Source organism: Stegodyphus dumicola, chromosome 3, assembly GCF_044657685.1.
Source record: "Stegodyphus dumicola isolate Sdum_Otavi_A_Nest chromosome 3, ASM4465768v1".
In the NCBI taxonomy this organism is placed as follows: Eukaryota; Metazoa; Arthropoda; class Arachnida; order Araneae; family Eresidae; genus Stegodyphus; species Stegodyphus dumicola.
Window position 1 is genome coordinate 18,683,361 of NC_140770.1, and position 25,535 is coordinate 18,708,895.

Here is a 25,535-nt window from a genome sequence, read left to right on the forward strand (position 1 = left end):
TTTTTCGATTATATGCACAAAGTCTGAGCAACAACCTGTATCATGAACACAATAATCGATTAATATGAATGAAGGACGTTATAACCGAATCCGTGTATCCAAATATAACGATAATCCGTGTTTCCAAATATTGCACCGCTGGACACTGAAGATTGGAAAACCTCAATATAATTTTAATAACATGAAAGTCATAAAAATCCAAAACACCAACCGAACATGGGTACTTGTGCGCCCGAATTTTGTATTTTGAATTTGTTTTATTATTTATTTCAAGTTTTGTAAAACGTTAACGAATTGTTGATTATCAAACTCGACGATTTCAAAGTGAGCAGTGACAACACTGTACGGATAAAAAATTTATCGGAAATTCTGTAGATATGCTTTTTTTAATTGTTTTGTGATATTGTTGTTGAGTTGAATTTTATGTGGTTTAAGTGCAAAGAACATGATATTTAATAAATATAGGTAACACAGAAAACGTTAAAAAGACCCTCCCTTTTGGGGCGTAATATAAAATCTGGAAGCTTTCAGATTTTCTTTCATGACTCTCGTAAAAAGTTAAATATATTTTACAGATATAAAATATCACTGTTTCTTTAAAACGATCCTAAAAATTATGACTGTAGAGAAAAATAAGTGCCCATAAGCTTAGGAAGGTTTCTGCACCTAACAATAATAATAATTACGAAAACGCTAACATAAAACTTCAGTGTACAACTTACGTCATCGGGCCCAGCTTGGCGTATCGCTTCGAAATAATGGTTTTAATCTCTTCTTTCGATTCCAATTTGTGCTTAACTTTTCTGGGGAAAAACGAATGAAAAAATAAATAAGGGAACTTCATTAGAATGTCTACTTTATAATACATATGTTAAGAAACCATATTTCCACCACAAGCTAAAAGGAGAAAAATCACACCCAGTAAGGCAAGTTAGAAATTCATTATCTTTTTTAATTCACAGTCAAATACAGGGTGTTTATAAAGTCCCGGAATCATTTTGGTGTTTAATAACTCATAAAATAATGAAGATATAAACAAACTTATGGCATTTATTGATGAAATAACTTAAATATTTTCCTTTTCAGGTTTGAATATCTTTACTTTTGTAAATATCGTCTGCGCGTGTGGTTAATTTCAGATAATTTTATTTTCCAGTCTATATATCTGTACTTTTCTAAATATCGTCTGCTTATTAATTGCATTTTTCTCTTTTTTGTTTTTGGCATCTTTCTGGCATTATTAATTGCCATAATGTGCGCATATGGGGATCTGAAAACCCCCATGAATACCGTGAGGCACAAAGGGATTCCCCAAAGGTTAAAGTGTGGTGTGGATGCACAACCGAGTTACTGGGTATTTCTTTTTTTTTTTTTTTTTTTTTTTTGAAGAAAAGACGGTCTTATCAGTCGTATACTTAGACATGTTGGAAAACTTCGTATTTCCACAACTAGAAGAGCTTCAGCCACATGTCTTTAGGCAACAAGATGGTACACCACCTCTTTGGGGTACCATCGTTCGTAGTTCTTTGAATGACCATTTTACAGGAAGATGGATTGGGCGAGGAGGTCCAATTCCTTGGCCACCCATATCACCTGATATAACGCCGTTGGACTTTATCCTTTGCGGATTTGTAAAGGACAACGCTTACAGGAGGAGAGTGTCGAACATGGATGACTTAAAAGCCAAAATTGCAACCGCAATAACCTCTGTGGATGCCGACGTGCTTTCCGGTACCTGTCGTGAAATTGAATATCGATTTGATATTCTCCGTACGACGAAGGGGGCACACGTGGAAGTTCATTGACAAGGGTCATGAAACGTTTTGAGTCTGTCTAACCATTTATGTTATTAATTTCAATCTATCTTTATTATTTTATGAGTTATTAAACATCAAAATGGGTCCAGGACTTTATAAACACCCTGCATAATGCAGGTAATGCATGCTAAGTAAATTAGGAAAAAAGTATTGTTATCAATAATATTTTCTTTACAGTTTATTAAAAATGAAAGTAATTTGGATTGCAGATTTTACCAACTTAAATATACTAACTTCTTTTTTTTTTTTTTTTTTTTTTTACAAATGGCGGGCACTTGCCTATAACGGCATTGGCCACTACTAAGGCCAGAAGCGGTGACCATTTTATTATGGAGGCTCCTAATAGGCGGCCACCGTTACCTCCTATGAAGGGAAAGACAGTTTTACATCCATGCCTTCTCCGGGATTCGAACCCAAGCCCTTTGGTATCACAGTCAGGCTCCCTTAACCATTATACCGTCTGGGCGGCTAAATTTACTAACTAAAATAGATTAACTCATCAAAGCCGAATTGATTTGAATGGAACTGCCAGATGTCGGTCTTAATTATTAAACATTGTTAATTGCATATTATTTAACATTATCTAAATTTGTTCAAGTCCTAAAATGTCTATATAATGATTTCTTTCCCTAAATTTTGTATTTAAATACCTATAGTTTAAAATTTTTGAATACCCATCATCAAATACGTAATAGAAGTATCAGTGTATCTCTGAACAGATAACTGCCCTACATAAAATTTTCTGCTTGCTGTATAACAGCAGCCAGTAGCTATTACCATCGTAATAAAAACTTTTTCCATTTTTCAATACGAAAAAAATATATGCCATTAATAAAAGATCAGAAATTATATAATTTATTTCTTTATTTCTCTGAATGAGTCACCCTGTATGTATTCATATATTATTAAATTTTTATTGAGTTTGATTTCAGTATCCTATATGCAAATATAGTCATAATTTAAAACAGTACCAGAAGTTTAGCATCATAAAAACATAATATTAAAATAGCGTATAATATACAGGTTGATTTGCTACCAGACCGACAAAGTGTAGGGGGTACAAATAGGGAGCAGCCCCATCCACCTAATCGACAAGATTTTATGACAAACAAGGGCTGCGCCAAGCAAAAACAAAAAAAAAAAAAAAAAAAAAAAAAAAAAAAAAGGTAGAGGGTACAGAGACGCCTCGGAATCATATGCACGGTTGCAAATGCCGTAGTTGCGAGCTATGGTGCAAAGAAACAGAGAATAAGAACAGAAACGGCAACACATTTATCGGACAAAAATATTTTATTGAAAGGTTGTACCACAACACGTGTTCGAAATTTTGACCAGAAGTCGTCTGGCAGGGCTATGAGCAGAGCTGCATGGAATTCCTTACGTTATGGAAGATTCCTGGCATGTCACTCTTCAAGTGAACACAGAGGAAGAAGTCCATGCATAGTAAGTCCGTTAATAATAAGAATAAGAACAGAGAATAAGAACAGAAACGGCAACACATTTATCGGACAAAAATATTTTATTGAAAGGTTGTACCACAACACGTGTTCGAAATTTTGACCAAAAGTCATCTGGCAGGGCTATGAGCGGAGCTGCATGGAATTCCTTACGTTATGGAAGATTCCTGGCATGTCACTCTTCAAGTGAACACAGAGGAAGAAGTCCATGCATAGTAAGTCCGTTAATAATAAGAATAAGAACAGAGAATAAGAACAGAAACGGCAACACATTTATCGGACAAAAATATTTTATTGAAAGGTTGTACAACAACACGTGTTCGAAATTATGACCAAAAGTCATCTGGCAGGGCTATGAGCGGAGCTGCATGGAATTCCTTGCGTTCTGGAAGATACCTGGCATGTCACTCTTCAAGTGAACACAGAGGAAGAAGTCCATGCATAGTAAGTCCGTTAATAATAAGAATAAGAACAGAGTATAAGAACAGAAACGGCAACACATTTATCGGACAAAAATATTTTATTGAAAGGTTGTACCACAACACGTGTTCGAAATTATGACCAGAAGTCGTCTGGCAGGGCTATGAGCAGAGCTGCATGGAATTCCTTACGTTCTGGAAGATTCCTGACATGTCACTCTTCAAGTGAACACAGAGGAAGAAGTCCATGCATAGTAACTCCGGTGTAGGTCCATGTGGTACCAGCATGACCGGACTGCTCCACATTACTCGACTGCCGACACCAAGACGTAACCTTTGGACAGCGGTGGATAGATCGTGATGGCCGGGTACATTGGCCTGCCAGATCACCGGACCTATCATGCATGGACTTCGAACACCTGCTATAGTACAACCTTTCAATAAAATGTTTTTCCGTCCCATTAATGTGTTGCTGATTCTGCTATTTTTCTCTGCTTCTTTACACGATAGCTCGCAACTACGGCATTTGCGACTCTTCATTCCTATTGGATTCCGAGTCACCTATGTACCCCCTTCACACCCTGCAAGTTTGTCGGTCTGGTAGCGAATCACCCTGTATAGGAAGAATTATTCTACGTACGAGCATCGAATGTGCACCAGCCATAGATAAAACCAACAAATCAGTACACACAGAACCATTCCAGGAACATTGTACATCATCCACGTTGAATAAGTGATATCTTCACTTCTAGGGTGAAACCTGTGAAGGAAAAAAAAAGAAAGAAGCCGGTAATTGAATTACTAATTTTTATCTTTATCTCAAGTTCTCATGATTGTCACTTAGTCATTTTATAATGAAAGCATTTTATTGAATTTAATTATCATTAAAACTAAATTCGAATCTAAACTAGGAGGAAGTTAAACTTCTTTTTGCGTTCACTAAAATTATTAGGTCTTTGGGAAAGTCCTACAGATCTAACAATATGCCATTTAAAACAAGTTTTACGAAAATCAGCAGTCAGTCATTGCGAAAACTAAGAAATCCATATAATTGAATTTCTGTCGAACTACAGAAATATTTCTGATTTTCGATATGAAAGAACAGAACTGGCTTAAAGCGAAAACATCTGCGAGTTCTTCTTTTATCTCAGCTCTATTACAAAATTGTATTCTACCAAGAATGACGGTAAGTTACCAAAACGTGAGGCAGTCTGTTCTAGTGCAACAGCCCATTTGTGCAGCGGCTAGGTCAAAAATCTTTAGCTTATATTTAATAATTTCAAGAGTGGACATTTAATCCATATGAGGTCTTGGAAGAATCGATTATGATGTTGATGTTTAGTGACATTAGCTTATAAACAGTTACATGATGCCAGCTCCGGCCAACCTGGGTAGTGGTTTACGACGGTGACTGGCCCGGTTCAAATCCCAGAGAAGGCATGTTGTTTGTAAAATAATATTAGCTGTGTGGCATGAAGGCATTCTAAATATCTGGCTGTCCGAAAGTCCTCTAGAGAAGTTATTCTTAGGGAGAAAGTGTTTGGAGACCCTTGGACCGATTCTCCCAAAAATGTCATCCTGCATGCTAGCTTTTAACCACCAATAACAGGTATTAGATGTCATCTGCGAACATGATAATTACACCGATAGACTCGTCAAGTCCTAGAGTCGGTGGCCATTTTGGTAGTGTTTCCGGAGTGCTTTCCTTTAGAATTGGGGGCGAAACTGAGCAAAGTTGTACTTTCATCTATATGGTGGTCAAGCTCTTTGCCAACGACAGGTGCAATCTTGAATCCTCGCCACACTGAATTTCGTGGATTTTATCTGATTGACACAAGCGAAACTAGTAATAGCAACAAAAACGCGATGCCAGTCCAACAAAAACGCTATATCATCAAAGGACAGCAACTCAACATAGTAACGCAAGTAGATCTCTTATAGGTTATTGTCAACGAAGTTCGAGCTTTTTCATTCAAACTGATATGCAGCCCACGTTTTTCACACATGTGACCAGAGAGAAAATTTAGTGTAAGAATTCATAAATTCTCGTGACCTAATTTAACTTAACCAGTCCTCTTATTTAACTTCATTCCCAACTCGAAATGGCAGATAATGGCCTCACTTAACTTTGATATCCCACCATCTTATTAATGAAATTAATACCAGATCCAGACCAGACTAAGGTTCACTGTCCAATCATAATTAGGTGTCATTTGATCTGAGCAAACAAACCTTAAATTTGGCTTTACTGCGATTCAAAATTACTAAAAGTAAAGAAAAGATTTTTATTTATTTAATGAGAGAAGAATCTAATAATTTAGGTACCTCAATCAACAGCTGCTCTGACAATGAAGAACTGAACATCACAGCTGAGCTAATAATGGGAAAAATCTCAGGTGATATGCTCAAATACGTTAATACCAATACCAGAAATACCAAATAGCAGAACTAACAATTCAATCAGTAAAACTAATTGGTGGACTAAAGAGCCTAGCTAAGACAAAAGGCCTTAGAAGGCAACTAAATCAGTCAAAAACCTAAGAGCTGGGGAAAATAAATTCAAACAATAGCACAGACATTACCACGTTACCAATAAATGCCATACTAGATGCAGTGTACACTAAGGATCTTCCTAACGAAGACACTCCAGATTAGGAAGTAATACGCCATTGCAAAGTTATGCCAGAGACAGTAGACGAAGTTCCATTCACAACAAAAGAGATCTCACACCTCATCAAATGCTTCGCCAGAAAAAAAAAAGGTTAGATAACCAGATTATGAAAACTCCTTTAATGCAACAAGAATTTAATCACGGTCTTTTGCAACAAATGCATTAAATTTTCCCAATTGCTTAAAAACAGATCAGATTGTGTTATTTGTCAAAACGAATAAAAGGCCAGATGATCCCACATCTTGTAGACCAAAAAATCTCATTTCAGTCTCATGGGAAAATATTGAAAAACGGAATGATGGCAGGACTCAAATATCACTTTCACACAAATGGATTCATTAGTACTTACCATATAGTTTCAGAAACCAGTGCTATACAATTCATGCAGATGTTCTCTTACAAGAGATGAGATCCAACAAAGCAAATCAGCTGCATTCAGCTATTTTGTGCCTGGATTGAAAGTATGCATTTGATTTGCTATGGTGGCCTGCAGTCCTTCAGGTTCTCGGGAAATTCAGTTGTGCCAAAAAACATCTTTTTTATATTAACAGATTATTTACGTCAAAGAAAAGCATAGTTTTACAAAATAATAGCACAATTACCAAAGACAAGATGATTTTCCCAGGGATCTTGCATGAGTGCAGATTTTTAGAACATCATATTTTATAATATAGAGGAACGTAAACGACCAACCCATTCTAAACTATTTGTTTTCACGGATGACGTAACATTCGTGAAGTTTGGCAAACTAGTAAAAGCCCTCAAAGATAATACATACATATTTGATACTTCATAAAAGCAAACCTAAATAATATTCTAAAATTACCATGAATATTATCACACGAAGCTTACGAATTTCTTAGTGTGATGACACATAAGTTCGAATGTCTACCTACTTGCAAGACTGTCGCCAGAGTTTCCAAAACTCGTTGAATATACAATGAAGTTTCATGACATCATGTGTTAAGAGAGATAAACAAGAAAGCCTTAAATTCTTTATCTGGTTTCATTCGTGTAACTGTCTATCTATGCGTATCGTTTTTATCTTCACCCTCCCGTTACATGCCCAATTATTTTGCCGTCATCTTGTGAAAGTGTGCAAGAAGAGGATTTTCTACATCCAGCCAAGCCTGTACCTTCCGCTCATTAGCACATATAAGTATATCCGAACATATAAGTAAATTCCAGATCTCGGACATTTGGGCGGACAGAATTCAAAACCAAAAGAAACTTAATAACTCTACTCTTCATTTACAGTAAGCCACAGTGTACACCTACAGTGAGTACAGTTCACATCATTCCAGGCAACAACCAAAGCAAATATAATGTCTTTCAATGTGAATTGATTCTGGAAGTCGTGGATACGACCTGCAAAGTTTTATAAACTGACACATAAAAAAATCTGATATGTGCACCACATGACTTCCTTTCCTTGGTGACCGGAAAAAAGCCCACAGGAAAAATGCTCCCAGAATAATGTTCACTGGTATAAAAGCTCACAGGAAAAAGCCCACACGTAAATATGACCTCATCGAAAAAACTACACATGCAAAAAATGCTCACTTAGAAATATGCTCACACGAAAAAAAGCTCACATGAACAAATGCTCCCATTAACTTTCTCAGGAGCGGTAAATAAAAGCATGAAAAATTGTAGAAAAATTTTGCAGGTACTGTAATATGTTTATACCACTGCCTCTGGCACAACATTTTTCCCCTGTTATTGCCAATAATTAATTTTTGGTTTTTTATTCTATTTTTGCATACTTTTGATGTGTATTTATACGAATTGATGTTTGAATGTAGTTATTTAAGCTTAGAGCTAAAAAATTTGTAAAATTTCTGCAGAAATTTAAAATTTTAGAAATAGAATTAACATTTTTAGGCACTTTGATGATGCCTTTTAATTTGAACATCATGAAGCAGCCTTCAAAAAAAAAATCTCCTAAAATCACAAATTGTTGCGAAGAATTTCATAACGTACTAAATTCATCATTTAATTATAGCCATCCCAGTGTGTGGTTTTTATTTGACGGACTGAAAAAAGATTTAGTCTGTCAACGTTTGTTATAAGGTCTGTGTGTATGTGAATATGGCAAAGCCTCGAGGGCTATCTGCCTAAGAGGAGGGATGCCTTCGTGGAGGACTTTCTAAGGGAAACTGGCTCGTATACACGTTACACATGGGGAAAACCACGAAAACACCCATGCAGCCAGCTCGTTCGCGAGATTCGAACCTCAGACCGAACTACCAGTGTTCAGCGACTTTACCGCTCGGCCGCTGGTGGGCCGTTTGTTATAAGGTAATGTAAATACAGGATGTACTGAAGTAAAAATAAGAAAATACGAAAATTACATTTGGTAATCGCGAATCATGTAACAAACTATCATGAAATCGATGATAAAATTAACTATTTTACGTAATTTAAATAAAATAATAATTTCTATTTGCTTATTCTGCTAAATGTTTATATTATAAAATGTGTAACTTATATTTATTATTATTTAATTTTTTTAACAATTAAAATTGTAATAATTTTTTCATTGTATATTCTCTTTCATTTTTATTTCCTTCCTCCTCTTCTTTTCTTAATTCAAAACGGCCCATAATTAATAGCAATCTTTTATAACAACTGAATCTATGCATAAGTTATACAGTTTTTGAAATATATACCATATATGTTTTGGTAATTTAAATAAATTTTCTTTAGAAAATTAGAGTAGGTGTACGATGTTCAAATCTATTAATTATTGGTTCATTAATGTATGGATATTTCTACGTGAATTATTTATCAGTGGCTTATTTCCATGTGAACATATTTCTATGTGAGCATTTTTCCATGTGAGCTTTTTTCTTTATGGGCATATTTCTGTGTGGGCTTTTTTCCTGTGAGCATTTATACCTGTGAGCATTATTCCTGTGGGCGTTTTTCCTAGAACCGACTTCCTTCTACGGAATATTAAATTATATGCTTTTTTTGTTGCATTTCATTTAAACTTACCGGACTGAATTAAATCTACTTCGGCGATAGCGCATAAACCACAATAGAATAAATGCACTCTTTAAAATTCACTGTATTTGTTTACCACAGCGACACTCTGGCCCTAAGTTCACTTAATACCGTTACATTTCATTCATTTTTTAGCTCATAATGCACAAAATTTATATCATCTTAAGAACTATCTAATCGTTGCACATATTCTATTCAAATACTATAATAAATCTAAAACGATGTATAGAAGCAATTAAGCAAAGAACAAAAAAAAAAAAAAAAAAAAAAAAAAAAAAAAAAAAAAAAAAAAAAACAATAGTTTTCACAGACAATTCAGTATTTTTCATTCAATTCATTCAGTTCGCGACAAGGCAAAAATACATTAAAAATCAAGATGTTAATCTAAATCTAATTACGAAGTATCTAATCTAAATTAATCTAAATTACGAAGTAAATCTTAAAGACTTATTTCCTCGAATAAATTCCAGAATGGATTAAGCATGATTTAATTCGCTATAATAAAAGAAGGCGTTATCTTTGTTATAGCAAAGCTTACGTTCTCTAGATTGGCAACAAATCTACTATTCTGCTGTTTGAAAGGTAAACAAGCAATGTCCGCCATGGAAACAACTATTAGGCTTAGTGGCATTTAAACAAAGTTAAAATGTTTGATAATTCTAAAAATATTGCATGCAGATTCACTAAAGGCATAAAAACCTTAACCGAAACATAAGAACAACATAATTCAATCATTTTAAAGCAAAAAATTCCCAATTTACAAACATATAAGAGTAAAGAAACTGAGATCACTGAGCCGGGTAACAGAATGGATATATATATATATATAAATATATTTATATACGTTTGGTTATGCGAGATACATATGTACCTACAGACACTACGAAAAATTCTCTTCAGAATTCATTTTAAAGTAGTTTACTAACTTTTTTGTAGAAAAAGAGCCTTTTATTCTGTCCTTACGTACAGATGTCACGCGAAAACATCGTTAAATTGCATTCGATAGCGGTCAAAATGGATATTTTCGATGAAATGTGCTGCCTGAAACTTTTCGCGATTACAGTACTTCCTTTTTACTTCGTACAAGGAAGTAAAAAGGGTCGGTAGCTCATCTTTATATTCTGGCTAATTCATTTGTTGGATAAGGCTTTAGCTAGGCGGCAGAAATATGCAACACGGTTGTTTTCCCATTAGATTAGATAAGTTTGTTAGCCCATTGCACATTTTTTATCTCACACAGGCTTAAATTTTGGAACTAAATGTAGATATTCAAAAATCCCGTTACTTTAATATTACCGATTACAAGGGCTTTTACAATTAAAATGAAAAAAAACAAACGAATAATTCATTTGACTGAAAACGAAGAAGCAGACTATGTCACCATCACTTACCAAAGATCGAAATTCGTAAGAAATGTAGATTCTTACAGGGTGCATGCGTACAGGTGACAGGTGACGGAGGACGGGGACGCCTGATGTTTAACAGAGGTAAACAGGCATATGTCCCGCGCCCTTCCCTATCTAGTGTCAGCAACTCCCAGGAGCCTCATGAGGCCACCTTGGGAGTTTATTGAAGAATTTTACGTAACTGTACATGGCCATACAGAGGCGTCTTAGGAATACATTAGTTTTGATCGATAGGCGGATGATTTGTTACATCTTGGTTTGTTAGACACTGTTAGACACTAATTACAGCATATACATACACATACAAGTACATACACTTGCACATATAAAGATACATACAAAACACTTGTAAAACACATATAAAAGCACATATATAACACATATAAAACATGTAAGCACATTATATAAAAATAGAAATTAGATACTAGTTTGCACACACTTATACAAGTAAAACACATACTTATAATGAAACATATTTAAGCTAATGTATAGTATACACTTACACTAAAGACACATTTAGATCACATATCACATGTAAAATGCGCAAATAAACATACATAAAGCATGCAGGCACACTGTAGAATATTAAATTTTGTTATTAGATGATATAGTAATTACAGATGAACCTTTACTCTGGAGAATACATTATGCAAGGCATTATATCAGGTACACAATACTTATTTAATTTGAATAGATATGCAGCGCTTTTTATATACACAATGCTTACAGAATTGATACACAATGTAAAAACAGATACACTATGCTTGTAAAGCGTTAGATATTAGAATTTATACTGCGCACAATTGTACAAACGAAATAAGACACTATACTACTATATACAACACAGTTATGGTGTGCAATTATGCAAACACAATTATACTAACGTGTTAAAACACAAAATAAAACACTATACTACGGTATATAACACAATTGTGCACAATTATATAAACACAGTTATACTTACAGATTAAAAAAAACTATACTATTGTATACACACAATTATAGTACGCAGCACCATGCATGCTATGTTGCCAAGCTATATATTTCTACGAGAAGTTATGAGATTATACAGGTAATGCAGATACAATATTGATAGATATAGATGAATTATACATTATGCATATGTCAGATACAGTGCAGATATAATACAGATAGTTTGAATAATACAGATATGATGTGCAGGCAATAACTGTAGTGGAGACACTATGTTATAGAATGCGCTGAGCTTATTTTATATTTATTAGATGCACAGTGTTTATTGGATTAAAGTAGGTACACTGTACTTTTTATATACACATTGCTCATAGAACAAACGCACAGTGCAAAGTCAGATACACAACAGGTTGTAAGGTATTGTAGGTAATGCACACGCAATGTAGATAGTTGCATAGTAATTATATGCTTTATATACAGCAGATACTGTGCAGAATTTGACAAATTCAGTGCAGAATGAGGTGCATATTTATTGCAGATAGGTACATGAGTGGCAGGTGCATGAGTAAAGCGGAGGCAAATTTTCAGGAGAGATAGAATACATCTACAAGATGGGAAATCACATAGGAATACATGATTAGAAACGCTTTCCTGGCCCGATATTGACGACACATAAGTTACGAAAGAAAGGACACGAACGGGGTGAGAAAACAGGGAAAACGTGTTTATTATTCGGAATACAACAATAACAAAGAAAAAACAACATAAAAAGACAACAATCCTCATTATTGAAGATGTTCGAAATTACGACTTGGACTTGATGCAGGAACCGTGCGCCATGCATCTTCGATGCGATCTTCCATTCGTGATGCAGATCCTCCATGCGGCAGAGAAGTGAGGCCTCCATCACGATTCGGGGTCGTAATTTCGAATTCCTTCTTTAACACGTTGAGCGCCATGTCAGCCATCTGTGGCTGACACTAGACTTTCCGTTTAGGCCGCGTCAGCCATCTGTGGCTGAAGCTAGACTTTTTGTTTAGACCGCGTCGGCCATCTGTGGCTGATACTAGACTTTTTGTTTAGGCCGCGTCAGCCATCTGTGGCTGACACTACACTTTTCGTTTAGGCCGCGTCAGCCATCTGTGGCTGACACTACACTTTTCGTTTAGGCCGCGTCAGTCATCTGTGGCTGACACTAGACTTTCCGTTTAGGTCGCGTCGACCGCTGCTGGCTGACAGCGTGTAACATGATATATAACTATGCAATTTACCCTGTTTTATGGAATTACAGAAAAATTATTTAAAATTTACTTAATTTTGATTCATTACAGGACTAATGGATTTCATTGAAACACGGTAAGCATAAAAACCATTCTCCATTACAGCTATTGCAAAAATTGTGACAACTGTCTTAGTCTTTTTCTCTGGTCATTACTCTGCCAGCTCCAGTTGCATTTTTATCATAACATAATTTACAATATTTCCGCACTTCAGAGGCTTTTCTCGGTTTTCTTTGGAGTTTATGCTGTCGTTTATAGATATTCTTGCATTTCTGTTCGATGGAATATCTTCTTTTTCACAACTTGTAAGGGATAGCGCTAATTCTTTCCGGACTTCAGTAATGCTAATTTTCTGCTTCGTAATATCTTTCTATAGAATGTAACTATTTACAAAACAGACTTTGCGAGTAACGTGTTGAATGAATGCCTATAGGAATCACGTTCCAAGCGTAAACTATCTACTGCGATAAGAATCGCTGGCCCTACAATACCAGGGCTTAAGCGGCGCGCGTGGCCTGAACGGAATTGTCTAAGAAATACGCTTGGCGCTCAACGTGTTAATGACGATCGTTGTTTCTTTTTGCTCTTATTTGTATGTTTCTGTTGTACTAAACATAATGAAACATGTTTTATCTCACTGTTTTTGTCCTTCCTTTTTTGCGTTTTGTGTTGTGCGCCAGGAAATCGTTTCCAACCATGCATTGCTATATGATTTTCCACCGTCTAGATGAATTCTATCTCTCCTGAAAGTTTGTCACCCGCTGTACTGATACACCCTGTATATTGAGAAAGGTAAGTAGGTTCACATAGAAGAAAGTTCAAAACAATTCTGCTATGGATTCTTGAGTTAATAAACCTTCGAGTGTCTCATAAGGCTAACGCATTATTAGCTATAGACAGTTCATGCATATGTTCAGCGCAACCAAAAAATTCTTAAGAGGTTTTCGCACTGCAAAGAAGACGGCTTGAAGAATATACTACTAAAAGCATATTCTTGAAGCGAAGTGTTTGAGTCAGACTTAACTAGCCTTGATCATACTTCATTAAAGATATTCCTTTATTTACATTTTTAAATGATTTTTAACTATAGTCTCAGGTTATGCTTTATAATATAGGAAATACTTGAGGTAACTTACTCTTCGAGGAAACCTATAAGCATAAGATTAGGCCCTGTTCCAGTTATTGTACCCGTTCCTCCGATATTGGCCGAGTAGCAGACACCCAGCAAAAGTGCCATTTTGATAACGGAACGACGGGGACCTGAAGTTTCAGTCCTAAAGAAAGAAAATTTTATTTAGGTTTATAAAAATGTAACCTTTTCCATACCTAAAATACGACACACACACACACACATATATATATATATATATATATTATAAGAAAAGTTGTGAGAACAATACAAAAAAGACCAATTTTGGTCAAATTTTTTTTGCGCAATTTGCTGCAATATTAAGGAAATGAGAAGATAAATTGTAGTAAGCTCGCCAAAAAGTTACCAAAAGCTGTGGCTCCAAGAAAATTCCAACATAACCATATCCAGTAGTTATGAATAGTGTGAAAAAGGAAAAAAAAAATTATATTTACAAGTTCGAATAATAAAAGCTATATGCTAAAAATTTTCGGAAATTTTAACACAGTATTAAAAAAAACAAATCAATTGAATGAGGTAATATATTACACTATATGCGAAATAAAAAGTAAATTATAAAACACAGTAAAATACTAATCGATGGAACAAGTTAAAGGCAAAAATTACATTAAAGTTAAAAATTAAAAAGCGCAAAATGGTTAATTAGCTCAATTCAAGGTCCATTTTGGCTTTTCAAGGGAAATTTCTAAATGAACATCGAACCAAGCCAACTCCATTACGCGCTTCGCCGTATATATATTTAAATTTTAACAAACACGTATAAAAGTGAAAAAGCAAATTTAAAGCCAAAATAATTTAAAAAAAAATTTTTTTCAATGTGCAAATATATAAAAGATTTAATTCTTGAACTAATCTACAATATCATTTAAATTCAGAAGCATAAGCAAATCAAGTGCGAAACCAATCCATGAAAATAAATTCACTAATTTAGCAAATTAAAATTAATCCAAACAATTTTTTTAAAAATGCATAAAACAGACTTATCATGGAGAAGTTGCCTCCAAACCTAACTCTCCAATCATTCAATTCGTGTTTCGTCATTCATGCAGGGAAGGGTAAAAGTCAAAACCAAAAGTAAAAAGTGAAGAATGTCCAAAAAGAAATACTAATAAAGTGGTACCCTTAGAAATTAGCATTAAAGAATTAAAGTTCTAAAAGTAAAATACATATGAAGTCTTTTGAGAAACAAGCAAGTAAAATCAAGTATTAAATTAAACTTTTTTTAAAAAAATTAATTAAAAAAATTAATTTTTTATGAAAAATAATCTAGAAACCAATGTATTTTAGAAACCCTTGTCTACAGAAACCTCCCCGACACGAATATGCATATCAATAAAAAGAAACTAAAAAAGAACTAGACATAATCCATGTAAACCAATAAGATACAAAAAGAACTAATTCACAATTTTTAAAAAACAAATATATACTTAAAAATATAATTTTATATTTAGAAAATACTTAAATACTACATAAAAAATTTTAAAAAATACTTAAGCAAGTAAATAGTAAGTTTTAATTCTAACTTACCTACTATATGAGCATTGGGGTCTGCAAAAGTGTTTTTAAAGAGAAGTGTGTTCTTCAAATTAATTATATAGATGGCGCTTATGTAGGTAAATTTGAGTGCCAAGCTGCTATCTTTGTTATATTAAAAATTTTTTAACCATTAATATTAAAATATATAAAAATAAATCTAGAAAAAATTAATTTTAATTTTAACGATCAATTATTTAGGGAGTTAAGTAGCTGAGCCAATCAAGAGATGTAAGTTGCTTGAAGTAAAATAGAGTTAAGTGGTATTGTGAATTAATAAATGTAAACTGTTTGTAATGTGAAATGTGTGTTCTGTTGAAAAATTGTGTAAATATTGCAAATAACGTTAAGTGAAATTTTTTTTGTGTGTGGGAAAATTGCGAATAATTAAAGTAATTAAATAAAACTAAAATGTTTTAAAATTTAAGTTTTATTAAACTTAAGTAAATTTAATTTTATTAAATTTAAGTAAATTTAAGTTTTAAAATTTAAGTAAAATTTAAAATGTCTAAAAATTTCCCAAAATTTTTTGAAACGAAGTCCTTAAAAAACCTCTAAAAAAATTCCCAGAAATTTCCCAAAAATTCCTTAAAGAAGTTAATTAAAAGTTATATTTAATGAAAGAAAATATTGAAAGTTTAATGAACTTGATTTCAACTGGTATATCAAAACTTAACTAAATACTGGCTAAAGTATGGAAAATTAGAAGAAGATTAAAATCTTCACTCAGTTCGGGCTATAATTGAGACTTTTGAAAAGATTTGGCCCTTTATTAGTAAAAGGAACGAATCCAGTATTGATTAAATATACATATTTACAAATTTATTTACAATAAAAATTTACAAGATAATTTCTTTACTCTTCTATATCCTTCATTACCCTCCAGCTAAGGTTTAAGGTAATACTAATTCAGAAGTCAAACAACAAAAATCAGCGTTATACCTACAAAATTTTCACAGGACTAGTTTCGATGGTTTTACCGAACCATCATCTACAGCTGCAAAACCGCAAATGAACAAGATAGGAAATAATGATTAGATAAGATAAGAAAGCCTGGACAAGAATAAGCAAGTGGCGCCATCTGTTGGCGAAACCAGAACTAAAACATAATTTCTCTAAAAGCCGAAGGCAAATTTGGATTGGAATTAGGATCGTTAACTAGAACAGAAAGATTTTTATGAATGTGAAATGCCTCTAGAAAATCCAGTTTTCCAATGGAAGATGTTTTTTGAATAATTTTGGCAGCAGAAAAACTGAAAGTGTGGTTTTCAGACCATGTTGAGCAATAATGTTGAGCAACAGAAGACTTCTGTGTTTCCTTTTTTCTAACATATGCCTCATGTTCCTTGACGCGAAATTTTAAGGCTCTCTTAGTTTGGCCAATGTAAATTAAACCACACTGGCAAGGAATCCTATAAATACCCCAGGAATTCATATCCGGAATGGGGTCCTTGAGTATGGAACTCGGAATTTTATTGATGGGAGAATAAACAACCCGAAAATTAAATTTCTGCAAAATATGTGCAACTTCATAGCTAATTGATGGAAAGAAGGGAATGACAAGAGAATTTTTATAATCTCCTAAAACAAGAGTGTGCCTTTTTGTGTGTTGAGATGAGAATTTTTTAACTGCTTGATTAATAATGTTGGGTGGAAAGCCCCTGTCAATAGCTATTGCTTTTAAATAATTTAGTTCTTCATCAAGGGCTAGTTTGGAGGAGCAAACTTGAAGAGCACGGAAAACATAGGAATAAAATGAAGCTAACTTTTGTTTAGTCGGATGACATGATTTAAAGTGTGGTGGAAGGCAAACCGATGAAGGTTTATGGTAAACCGTAGTACTGAAGTTGGATGTGTTACGTGTGACCAGAATGTCGAGAAACGGAAGAGAATTCGACATTCTGGTCACACGTAACACATCCAACTTCAGTACTACGGTTTACCGTAAACCTTCATCAGTTTGCCTTCCACCACAAATCATGTCATCCGACTAAACAAAAGTTAGCTTCATTTTATTCCTATGTTTTCCGTGCTCTTCAAGTTTGCTCCTCCAAACTAGCCCTTGATGAAGAACTAAATTATTTAAAAGCAATAGCTATTGACAGGGGCTTTTCACCCAACATTATTAATCAAGCAGTTAAAAAATTCTCATCTCAACACACAAAAAGGCACACTCTTGTTTTAGGAGATTATAAAAATTCTCTTGTCATTCCCTTCTTTCCATCAATTAGCTATAAAGTTGCACATATTTTGCAGAAATTTAACTTTCGGGTTGTTTATTCTCCCATCAATAAAATTCCGAGTTCCATACTCAAGGACCCCATTCCGGATATGAATTCCTGGGGTATTTATAGGATTCCTTGCCAGTGTGGTTTAATTTACATTGGCCAAACTAAGAGAGCCTTAAAATTTCGCGTCAAAGAACATGAGGCATATGTTAGAAAAAAGGGAACACAGAGGTCTTCTGTTGCTCAACATTGTTGGTCCGAAAATCACACTTTCAATTTTTCTGCTGCCAAAATTATTCAAAAAACATCTTCCATTGGAGAACTGGATTTTCTAGAGGCATTTCACATTCATAAAAATCTTTCTGTTCTAGTTAACGATCCTAATTCCAATCCAAATTTGCCTTCGGCTTTTAGAGAAATTATGTTTTAGTTCTGGTTTCGCCAACAGATGGCGCCACTTGCTTATTCTTGTCCAGGCTTTCTTATCTTATCTAATCATTATTTCCTATCTTGTTCATTTGCGGTTTTGCAGCTGAAGATGATGGTTCGGTAAAACCATCGAAACTAGTCCTGTGAAAATTTTGTAGGTATAACGCTGATTTTTGTTGTTTGACTTCTGAATTAGTATTTATTCGGCGTGTTATTGTGTCTTAGTTTAAGGTAATGTTATCATATCAAAAAGAGTCAAAAACTTATAAAGTAAAGTTAATGCCTGTCTTTTTAATATATAAATTAATAAATTTTGGTGGTACTTGGTTATCAACATGAACATTAATTAGCTTTATTATTTCTTCCTTTAAATCGTCTATTTCAGTATATATATTTTTTATTCTGATTATTTGGCTATGAAACGTGTTTTCTATTACTTTTCTAGAGATATTAGAGTTCCAATTAATTAGTTTAATAGTTATACACACACACACACACACACACACATATATATATATATATGTGTGTGTGTGTGTGTGTGCGTGCGCGCGCAATAAAACTGCGTTATTATTGAAATAAGATGACTTGGTAGAAATGAGTTGCAACGTATTGGAAATGGTTCTCTGCATCATAACTTGAAGACAATTTGATTGCGTGGTTAGAACGATGGATGCATAAACAAACAAACAAACAAAACTTGAAGACGTTGCCTAGACGCTACAAATAATTTTATTTCTGGATAATACACATTATGCAACCCCAAATTTTGTGCAGATTGCATATTCTTAAAAAACGAAAATTAGAAAAGTGAACTCTGCGACAAAGCGACACAAGTGTCTGGAAGCAGAAGGGAAAACAAAAGAGAGAGAGAGTTGCGACGCAATTAAGCTTTTATACCGCATTGCATTTCAGGCCGCATGGCAGTTTATTGCACAGATTTTAGGTTATTTAAGCTTATCTTTTTTATCTTGCTTTTTTTTAGTCCAAGGGGGCTTTGTCCCTGAAGGATTATTGTTTTCGTTTTGCGATTTTGCGTTTGTTGACTATAAATATCCGTTTCACTTTTCAAACTGTTGCCACCCACTGTTAGAGTCCTGCATTATATTTGAAGAAATTAAATAATGCAAAATCTGCATGAATGTAAGTATGTTTCTCGCATTGTGATAAAACAACGGTACATTGAGCCATCGAATTTTGAATGACGTAATCCTACAGCGAATATGGGCATCTGGAAGCCCAAGTTTGAAATTCGGAATTTATTTTATTATCGATTTCATATTTTGTAAATTTTTAACGAATTTTTGGTGAACAAACTCAATTATTTCAGAGCGAGCCATGGCAGCGTTGTACAGAAAAAAAATTATCTCCAGCGCGCGAGATACTGTATCGGAAATTGTAAAGATAGGCTTAATTGAAAACTATTTTGCGATATTGCTCTAGAACTGGATTTTGTGGTTTAAGTGCGAAAAACGTGATATTTAATAAATAAAGGTAACAGACAAAATGTTAAAAAAAAAAATCCCCTTTGGATGTAATTTAAAATCTGAAACCTTTAAGATTTTTTTCCCCCTGGAGTTAGTGTGTACTACTGGAAATAGATTGACTATTAAAGAATGAGATGTCTATAAAGCCTAATCACATATCAAGAAAACATTTGGGACAACAAATGTTTGGTGTATATTTCCACTTTATACGTATTTAAACTTCCATTTAAGTAATTAGTACTCAGTGCTGTAGGATTGAAAAATAAGCTTATCAAGTTACGATAAGGCTGACAGACTATATGCCTGAGGAAAGAGATACTTTCTTGGAGGACTTTCATACGGATGTTAGTTCGTATTCATGTTACACATGGGCGAAACCGCGAAAACGCTAATGCAACCAACCAGCCTGTTTGCAGAGTTTTGACCTCAAGTTGAACGACCAGTATTTAACGGTCTTATCTCTTCGGTTGTCGGCAAAAGAGAGAAAAAGCTACCAGATTGTTATACGGGATGTTTCGAAACTCATCATCAAAAATTTAAAGGGTGATAGAAAACATCTAAACAAGTAATTTTCACTGTACAATGCATGGGCGGAGAGCAAGATGTGAACCGCTAGGAGCTGTAATAGCAAGCAATAAAGCGCAAGTTGTCTTACACATCGTCATTTCTAGCGTAGATTTCAGAAAGCATGTTGACGTACAGTAATCAGGAAACGGCTGGCATGCATTTTATGTATGGTCTTGCATCAGAGCATATGGGAATGCATGAGAGCATTCATTCCCATATGCTCAGAGCATCAGAACTCCCATATGCATCAGAGCTCCCAAATGCATATGGGTCTTGCATTTGAGCATGCTTTAAGCCGAAAGCCCGCATAGGCCACCGTTTCTAAGAAGACAAGTGCCAGACCGAAAAATGTTCGAGCGATTGCATTGGTGCCCGTGTGAAACCGGATCCCTTCGTGACCGCCATGCGTGACAGAGGGCGTGGCAAGAATCTGAGGACGCCACAATTTGTAGAGGACATTCTGCAAAGAGTGGAAAATCGTCCAGATATTAGCATGCCAGAGGTTTCCTGGACCATAAACGTACCCCACTCGATTGTTTGGCGAGTATTACTGGACAAAGGACTACACCCCTACTATGTACAGAAAGTGCAAGCCATAATACCTGTACTTTGTCCGTCACGCGTCGAGTTTGCATTTTGGTTTTTGGAACAGCTAGCAGCGCAGCCTGATTTCAGTGCATATGTGTTATTCACGGATGAATGGACCTTTTTCTCGTGAAGGCTTTTCTGATACGCATCTTTATCACCCCTTAAATTTGCCCCCCGCACGAGTTTCGAAACACCCTGCATATTAGACGACGATGATGCTGAAGACGAAAGATTAGATAAAGGCAACTGCTTGGTTGCAAATGTGCAATTTGCAATTTATCTCGAAATGGGGAGGGTGTTAGGTAAAGGGAACTGCTTGGTTGTAAATGTGCAGTTTGCAATTTGTCTCGAAATGGGGAGGGGGATAGATAAAGGCAACTGTCTGGTTGTAAATGTGCAATTTATCTCGAAATGGGGAGGGGGGAGGCTGGCGTCCATTTCTCTCAATGGGAATAAAATCGTAACTGTAGAAAATTGTTTAAATCCTCTGAAATAGCCGCTTTGAATATCTGTTAAGTCAAAACAATTATTTATTAATGAGCTCTTACGTATATTTTGGTATATTTATTTTCCTAGACTTAGTTTTGAAAGAACCAAAAATAAAAAGCTTATTTTTCACAACAGCAGATATCAAAATTCTAGTCTGCCATCTCCAGTATTTGTACCACGTATCTTTCAAGCTAGATGACGCCTTGAATACCCACATCCGGACGCTTAATGGCAAACAGCACATTGAGTTGGTCAATGTTAACGAATTTCGATTACTGCGCATGCTCAATGGATTACCGCTGGCGTGGGAGAAAATACTGGAGACTAAGCATAAGAGACCCTACACACGTCTGTTCGTCATGTAGGTCTTATCGACTGTTTACAATTGCAACAGTCTATTTCATTTACTTACAGTAATTTATTTGACCTTTAATTCAGTAATTTAAACTAGATTTAATGCTTAATTTGTTAAAGTATATATGAATGGAGCGTATGGTAAATACTCAATTGTTTTTATTCCTCAGAAGTATAATCAGCTAATATATCTTTTAATGTTTCCTGTTTTGTAATCCTTTTTAAAAGAAAATTTGGGTAGTTTACAATCGACATTTATACTCCAAGTAATGAAGCAGATTACAACCTGACACGTTTTAAAACCTCGAACTGTTTACACCCAAGATAACACAACATCAACCATATACCGTATTTATCTTCTTTTAAAATTGCGCCAAAGTCGTAACTGTGCCAAAATTCTCTTTTGAGCATGCGCAGTAAGCGAAATTCGTTTAACATTGGTCAACTCAATGTGCGGTTTGCCATTATGCCATCCGGACAGCATGCAGGCAAGGGAAAATGTGATAATTCCTTACGTAATAAGAAACGAAAATAATATTTTCTAAAATTAAAGCCTCTCCGAATACTAATTAACATTTCTCCTAGCAAAAAAACTTCATGTTATTCATCAAATAGAGATTCGTTTCAAAATTCCATTTTTAGATCTTTAGATAGATGTAGCGATGTAGTTTAAGTAGTTAGAGGAAAACCTAAAGTAGGAGTTATGAGTTAGATGAGCATGTTTACCCTTACTTGTAAACTACATAAACTGTAACGTATTTATTTATTTTATCTAACCCGTTAGTATAGGTTACGCATTTTACCTGTCACTTCTCCCTTTCCGCTTTCCTGCCAAAATGTTAATTTAAGTTCGCGCGTATTCAAACGAGGTAACCATATATTCCGGCCTATGACGCTCACTTGTAATACAAAATATCGCGTCGAAATTTACAGGTGCTGCCGGATATAAAAATGATAGCAGAAAAATCAGAAAAAAATTAGATTTTTCACATGCACCGAAATGCTGCTTATTTGAAAGCAATAACATACCTTATGAAATTAACCATTTTCATTATCGGATAGCATGTGCAGAGGCTGCTCACACATTTTTTAGACGATGTATATTGTATTCACAAAACTAAATTACATAAAATTGTGTTTTAAATGTCCTATTTGACATCCCTTATTCTGAACTACCTTTCGACACCGCAATTTCCAGGATAATATTGCCTTTTGAAGTGGCAGAAGATACAGTGGATGGACAAAAATATGGAAATACCTTGTGAAATGCATGTTTGAAAAGAAAGATTGAATTTAATGAAATATGTAGGTGGCGCTGGCGTTTTTGACTACTGACGCCACCTATATAACTTCGTAAATGTGCTTAACAGTTCAGTTGTTGTCAGAGTACTGTTATGTGAGGTTGTCATTGCATTATGTCAGAGTTAACAGACTTCGAACGTGGGCAAATTGTTGGAGCACGTATGGTAGGTGCTTCCGTAAGCAAGGTAGCCGAGGTGTTTAGTTTTTCAAGAGGTACTGTATCGAAGATTTATTCCGCATATTTGAAAAGCGGAAAAACATCATCTGCTAAATCACAGCGCGGACGAAAGTGTGTCCTGAGTGATCGTGACAGACGATCATTAAGGGCAATTGTGACGAAAAATAAGAAGACCACAGCTGCTAAAGTTACTGCTGAAATGAATGTTGTGTTACCGAACCCTGTGAGTACCAAAACAATTAGAAGGGGCCGTGCTGCAATTGAGAAGCCACTCATCAGTGATGCTAATGCCCGTAACAGGAAAAGGTGGTGTTTAAGTCATAAAGCCTGGACTATAGAGCAGTGGAAGCGAGTAATATGGTCTGACGAGTCTTCTTTCATATTGTTTCCCACTTCTGGCCGAGTTTACGTCTGGAGAACGCCTTCTCAAGCCTATAATACAGACTGCTTGTTGCCAAGAGTGAAATATGGCGGGGGTTCTGTTATGGTTTGGGCAGCCATATCGTGGTTCTCTGCTAGCCCCATGATAACTGTGTCAGGGCACACGACTGCCAAGACTTATGTGAACATTTTGGCCGATCAAGTTCATCCCATGGTACAAACTTTGTTCCCCGATGGTGATGGTGTCTTCCAAGACGACAAAGCCCCTGTTCACACAGCTCACATTGTCCAGGACTGGTTTCCTGAGCACGAGGATGAGTTGTCCCATCTCCCCTGGCCACCACAGTCACAAGACCTGAATATTATCGAACCTTTGTGGTCTACATTGGAACGAAAAGTGCGTTCTCGTTATCCACCGCCAACATCGTTATCTGAACTTGCCACCGTTTTGCAGGAAGAATGGTATAATATTCCCTTGGAAAACATACAGGAACTGTATTTATCCATTCCGAGAAGACTGCAAGCTGTTTTGGATGCCAACGGGTTTCCTACACCATATTAAGCAAAGAAACATGTTTTTTTAAAGGTGTTTCCATATTTTCGTCCAACCCCTGTATATTCTATACCATTCCTCCCGAACTGCTTTCCAGAGTCCTGTTAGGGTTTCTGACAACGTTTGGATAGTGCAGTTTTTAAAAGTCTGGAAGCACAAAAATCCATAGGTGACACATCGGGAGATTTAGTAGGGATATCAGTGAAGGGTATGGCCTTGATACCAGTTTTTTGTTCCATTTCTTTTAGGAAATTTACAGTGGATTTGGATGTGTGACTGCTAGCTTTGTCTCAATGGAGTCTCACAGATGGATGGCAATGTGGGTAAAGCGATGGTATTTCATTCAGAAAAATTGGCGATAAAATATGTTCCTGATAGTATTTGGAGTAAATCTTGACATTTTTTTGCACTCTCTTTATTTTTAAATTGCCATTATAAGAAAAACCAGCAACAATCATGAGTCCCTTAGAAAAACTTTCTTTCCATTCTTTGAACCATGTAATTTATTTTCTCCCTTTTTATGATAATAAATGGCTCTTTTTTTTTTTGTTACAATCATTTAAATACACCCATGCTTCATCTATTGTGACAATTGTTTTCGATTTTTCTTTGGATAAGTGTTTCTCATATAGAATTCTGCAGCGTGTCCTGCGTTGAGCGATATGCTTTGGAAGAAGACGATGCACATTGCGTTTTTTCGCTTTCTTAAGATTTAAATCAACGTTTATCATTTTGTTTACAGTGCACACCGAGCATTTTAATGATTTTGCAACTGTCCTTTGACTGAAGGGATTTTCTTTTAACATTAAACTACGTACCATTGCAATAGTCTAAGATGTCCGTTTTTATCTTGGATACTTGTTTGGAATTTTTGTCCCACTTGAGGCTCCAATTTGACGTTTTTTCCTTTCTTGTTGATGATATTACCTATCGACGCTTTAGATATCACAATACCATGACTCTCACATCGTTTTTGGATAACGGAGTATGCCTATTTCTCTTCGAAAAGAGCGCAAATGTAGCCTTCGATTCACTGCTTTGTTAAATTCGCCATTTTGAATAAAAACAAAAATCTCAAGCCACAGACGATAATTTTGACTTTTAAAAACATAGTACAATTGCAATTACTTCTTTTGCAGCAAACGATGTTTTATTACCGCTTACCAAAATCGTCTAAAAAATGTGCGAACAGCCTCTGTAGAGTTTGTCTTCCGTTATATCTTCAGGCGTATCACAGATTTTTGTTTCATCTTCATCATCGTTGTTATATTGATCCATAAATAAATGATCATTATCCGTTCCATCTT

The 25,535-nt window shown here is 35.1% G+C and overlaps 1 protein-coding gene across 1 annotated transcript in view; it reads right to left on the bottom strand.

Annotated features, from left to right (window-relative positions):
* LOC118200240 (Na(+)/citrate cotransporter-like) overlaps positions 1-25,535 on the bottom strand; it is a 93,291-nt gene that overhangs the window by 29,238 nt on the left and 38,518 nt on the right. Inside the window, exons 6-8 of the mRNA XM_085812322.1 lie at positions 14,129-14,266; positions 4,334-4,453; positions 723-803 (exon numbers count right to left, since the gene is read on the bottom strand). Coding sequence (XP_085668448.1) covers positions 723-803; positions 4,334-4,453; positions 14,129-14,266 — 339 coding nt within the window. The remainder of the gene's footprint in view (positions 1-722; positions 804-4,333; positions 4,454-14,128; positions 14,267-25,535) is intronic.